Source organism: Papaver somniferum, chromosome 4, assembly GCF_003573695.1.
Source record: "Papaver somniferum cultivar HN1 chromosome 4, ASM357369v1, whole genome shotgun sequence".
Lineage (NCBI taxonomy): Eukaryota > Viridiplantae > Streptophyta > Magnoliopsida > Ranunculales > Papaveraceae > Papaver > Papaver somniferum.
In genome coordinates, this window is record NC_039361.1 from 163,626,776 (window position 1) to 163,631,468 (window position 4,693).

The 4,693-nt window shown below is 35.4% G+C and overlaps 1 protein-coding gene across 4 annotated transcripts; it reads left to right on the forward strand.

Annotated features, from left to right (window-relative positions):
• The first annotated feature begins 818 nt into the window (after positions 1–818).
• On the forward strand, positions 819–4,507 carry LOC113271803. Of its 4 annotated transcripts, XM_026521725.1 has the most exons (9): positions 819–1,179; positions 1,501–1,585; positions 1,814–2,025; positions 2,450–2,519; positions 3,477–3,564; positions 3,727–3,775; positions 3,888–3,944; positions 4,218–4,255; positions 4,352–4,507. In XM_026521725.1, exons 1-9 carry the CDS (start codon positions 904–906, stop codon positions 4,482–4,484), a joined length of 1,008 nt encoding a protein of 335 aa, XP_026377510.1. In that variant the 5' UTR covers positions 819–903; the 3' UTR covers positions 4,485–4,507. The 4 variants fall into 4 exon arrangements, with proteins under 4 accessions (XP_026377510.1, XP_026377508.1, XP_026377509.1 ...); XM_026521723.1 differs by having other exon boundaries at positions 820–1,585; positions 4,352–4,506; XM_026521724.1 differs by having other exon boundaries at positions 820–1,179; positions 1,501–2,025; positions 4,352–4,506.
• Positions 4,508–4,693: the final 186 nt, after the last annotated feature.

Here is a 4,693-nt window from a genome sequence, read left to right on the forward strand (position 1 = left end):
ACCCATTAATTGCTCGAGTAATTAATCTTTGCATTTGTGTTGATTGTATTTCTTTTTAATATGTTTAAGTATATTATATCGAATAATATTAGAAGTTACAGAAGAATAAACGTAATTACAAATCATACAACTAAAACCATTCAAAGAGATTGAGCCCCAGCCGTAGGCCGGGATGATATCTAGTCATTGTTTATGTTTATCTAAATTTAAAATACATGATCTAACTTTGATTATTAGGCATGAATTTTAGGAAAAGGGTCTTAATTAGACTCACATATGAAAATTACAACAAATAAAGGTCTAACAGTGTCCACAATCATACGAGCAAACTAAAAACAAAAACCAAATAAAATAGTTAGGTTTAGAGGTGTTCAAACGTAGCGGGTATAGAGCAAATTATAATCAAGCACGGGTTTAATATTACACCTCAAAATTGAGCGAACATATAATCTCCGTCTCAGCGACAGGCGAAGGTATTGGATACACCTAACTTATATAATAACTTATTGGGTAGGTAGGGTCCTTATACTAGCGATTTTATTTTTGTTTTTATCTTTAAAATAAAGAAAGATAATCTAATAGTTTTATTTTCATGATTTATAAAGAGGATACCAATTCTATTAGGGATTGATACCCGTATACCAATCCTAACCGTTGGATCGATGAAGTAGTATCAGTCCTTAGTAAGACCGGTATCCCCGTACAAATCATGTTTATTTAGCTTTTGTTCTGGGGATAACTTGTGGATCGTTGGATTATGAGGCAAACGAGATACTATCTAAACCACTCGCCATGCCTATATAAGAGTAGTATCGTTTCTTAAGAAACCCTAGAAACAGTTCAGCCTCCTTCAGAAAAACAAAACAAAAAAAAGTTCAGCCTCCTTCTCTCCGTTTGATCTAGATGTATAATTCTAGGGTTACGGTCTCAGATTGTGCACTAAAGATGGGTAAGTCAACGTCCGGCGGTGGCGATTCATCATCTCTCCTTATGCCTGGGGTTAAATCAGATGATCGATCTAGAGAGAGGAAACCCCGCAAAATCAGATGTCCTGCTATCGCTAAAACACCAGATGAACTTGAGGCATCCTTCATACAACTATACGCTGCTTACAGCGAAGCAGCAGCTCATAATAAGGAGGAGGGTGAATTCGCTGATTGTGAAAAGAAACTTATTGAGGTAATCAGAGGTTTTAGAAATCTCAAAATAGTTTATAGTAATGTTCGTCAATTTTTTCGTCAGGTTTTAGATCTTAAGAAGGCTGTTCCATTGATGATTGATTTATTGAAATATGATAAATGCGGGAAGCGTTTAGCTAGTTGTATTCTTATTACTTTCGAAGAGCTAACTCATGTGGCATTTCAAGTTCCTAGTCAAGAGATACAAGTTGGCAAATTGGTTAAATCTCTAGTTGAAATGGAAGCCTTGGAAGTATTTGTTTCTACTCTTGGTAAGATTTCTGAAGACGATGATTTACGAGCAGTACAAACTATTGCGCAGATGATTTTTCAAGGAAGAGCAGCTGTAGCAAAAACCGCGAGCAGTTCCAGGGAACTGATTATTTGGGTATCAGCAGCAATAAGAGGTACCAAATGGGATGCAAAAGTGTGTGCTGTGGGTTTTTTACATACTCTTTTGATGAATTATACGGAAAATAGACTTCTATTGGGAACGGACACCCTACCTGCTGTTGTAGATGCTCTTTCATCTCTTATTATGAGTCCTGAAGAAGAAAAAACAGAAAAACAAAAAAGAAAAGAAGAAGAAGAAGACCTGCCTTTGACTTTGTTTGGTTGTTTATTTTTTCTATTAGAATATCCGGACAACAAAGTGCATTTTGTCAATGCTGGAGGAATCGAGGCAATGATTAAACTTTTACAGGACGGGCAGAAATTGGGTGATTATATTTATGGATCTGCGATTGTGGCACTTGATATAGTGAAAGATTGTCTTGCTGCTTCTGACAAGTTTGAGAATGATGATTTGGAATTGGGCATTGCAATATTCCCTGCTTCCATGGATATGGTAAGTCTCTTAAATTTATTACATGTCTGAAGAATTCTTTTAAGTATAAATAATTAGGTTGTGAATAATTCTGCCTATTACGTTATGGTAATTAGAAGGTTCTGAACAATGTAATTGCATTGCGAAGCATGGACATTGCAAGGTTAGTAACACTAGCCAAAAATATATGGCAAATGGAATTATTATCCATCACCTTCCTTTAGTTAGAGAAAATGATTTGTGGAAGGGTTTAAACTAGCATTCTAGGATTTTGGTATGCATATGATTTTGTGGCTTATGTTGCTGGAAGTTTTATAAGTACTAACTGGAAACATGTATGATCTTGTATAAGATTGTTTTGCCTGCAACTTATGATGTAAATGTTTTTAATCTTTATAAGAAATATATCTAGTATTCACAAGATTTACTTTGGTTACTTTCTCAGATTCTGAGCACTACGCATTGTAAAGAAGAAATTGAAGAACGTCTTATATCTCTAATCGAATCATTAACTGGTAAGGCAAGCAAAATTTGTAGCTTAACTGACTTATTGATGTTATTGATGTTTTTTTTTGTCTGTTGGTTAGTCTTTGAGTGCCTAGATTTCCGAAATATAGTTGCGTGTCTTAAAGATTCTTGTTTTAGTCCATGGTCTCTTCCTTTCTGGATACCTTGTTGCCAATTTAAAGGATAAATCAGGGTTCAGACACATTGACGTCTCAGAAAAAAGATGTTATGTTTGGGCGTTTAGGCCTGGATTATGAGAGCATCCCTTTGAATCCTACATCCCTACCATAAATCTATATGTCGCTTTCTCTAAGTTTCTAAACAATCTGTCAGGCCTTAGTAATATGAACATTGAGATGCAGGTATATAACAGATTAAGAAAGTTTTGGGGAACAATGACCTAATGGCCCATCACACTTTAGCCAACTCCCCTCTCACGATTTAATAGGCTCGTCAAACCTTTATTTTATTTTTTAATTATTAAGGTTGCTTCAAGTTTTCCGAATAAGTTGGATGAACTCCCTTGTCAAGGTGTAACTTCTGGAGAAATATATCTTTGACCAAAGCTTCTTCACATCGAAACAGAAAGAAATTGGAGTCCTTAAGAAGAAAACAAGATGATTCTCAAATTATTACTGTGTACATGGCCTGATTGCGGTACGCAACTGCATTTTATCTACTCAATTCAGTCCGCAATCTGTATGATTTTTCCATGATGGGAAGTGTCTGCTCATCTTCTCTGGAAGTCGTGTGATATTCTTGGCGGGGTATTTATAAAAAGTTTAACTAAGCTTGTTGTTGGTGTCCTCATGTCTAAGATTTGGCAGTCGGTTATTTTCTGGTGATGAGCTATCATCTAGTCTTGTATTTTTTACGTATTTTTTGTCTATGTGAAGAACCATTGATTTGTATACCTTCCTGCTTTCATCTTTGAAATTCACTGATGGCTATCTTATCTTGTTCAGGTGGCAAGACGGAAAATTATACATTGTTAGAAAAGTTTGGGGAGAATGATTGGGAAAGAATCACTTGGCTTATGGAGCTCTTCACACGGTAATGCACCCTACCTGTTTGGTTGTCCAAGTCAAATTTAATCAAAGCTAGAATTTGTATTTTGAATTTATTCTTCTTGAGTTATTAAAAGCACAGTTTCCAGAGATGTCTGACATTTCCTGAGATTCCTTAGCGGCTTCTGATCGACTTAATATCGTGCAGATATTCCAAAAGAGTTGGCGCAGTGGCGAATCGTCTCAAAAGCGAACAGGTTGCTTACATTTTCATGTCGCTTTTTTCTCATGATATCAGCTTGAAGTTTATTTGTTTTGATGTCAAATATCTTATAACCTTGTTTATCTCTTCTGCATATAATATTACAGCTGGACTCGTTTGAGCTCTACAAGAAAAAATGTGGAGATGGATTCTCCACGCTTCAGGTCAGCATTGATGTTGTTATAGTTATGAATATTGCAACTGCAAAGAAAAATTGGATAAAGTAATCCTTTTACGTCTTATGCTTTTTGACGAGTAGAAAATAAAAAGATCTAAGCAGAGTTGGAGTTTGAAGTGTTTTTGCAAAATATTGTTAATGAGAGACAGAAATGAAAAACTATCTGTGCTTCCTTTTTATTGTGAATGATTTTCTTTTTATCTTTTAGATCTTATCTCTTTCCTTTTGAATCTAATGTTTTCCTATCATGGATCTGCAGTCGATTGCTGTTATTCTTGGTTATCTTTGGTTGCCCGAGTGAGTGTTCCCATCTACTTCTCTTGTTTTGATCTTTATCTGTATAAAGCCACTGCATGTGATATTTAACACAAGGTTATTATACTGGATTTGTAGGATAAAGGCTAAGATTGAAAGTGAACTGTCTCGTCACCGGATAGAGAAGAAACTTGTGCTAGATGTTCTCTCGGTATGTATTCAAATAAGTCCCGTTCATTTGTGTCAAGTATTTTCATCATGTGATTGTTAATTTATATGGCATCAACCTTTTTGGAATTTGTTCAGTTTGTCTTGCTTGTAGTAGATTTGTTATTATCAGGATATGCGATCCATTGACTTCTTGTACTATAAAAAACTGTTGAGTTTTTCGTAGGTGATGAAGTGTTTTCTGTTTGGAACTGTTAGAATGGTGTTTCCTTATTCGAACTTTTCAGTGTCCTAGGGTTTATTAAGCAGTGA

What these genes read in the sequence shown, in the direction of transcription:
- LOC113271803 (XM_026521722.1), top strand. Translation starts at nt 904, where the DNA reads ATGTATAATTCTAGGGTTACGGTCTCAGATTGTGCACTAAAGATGGGT. An exon ending in CTTATGGAGCTCTTCACACG is followed by an intron (nt 3,565 to 3,726) that starts GTAATGCACCCT and finishes AATATCGTGCAG; the next exon opens with ATATTCCAAAAGAGTTGGCG. An exon ending in ATGGATTCTCCACGCTTCAG is followed by an intron (nt 3,945 to 4,217) that starts GTCAGCATTGAT and finishes ATGGATCTGCAG; the next exon opens with TCGATTGCTGTTATTCTTGG.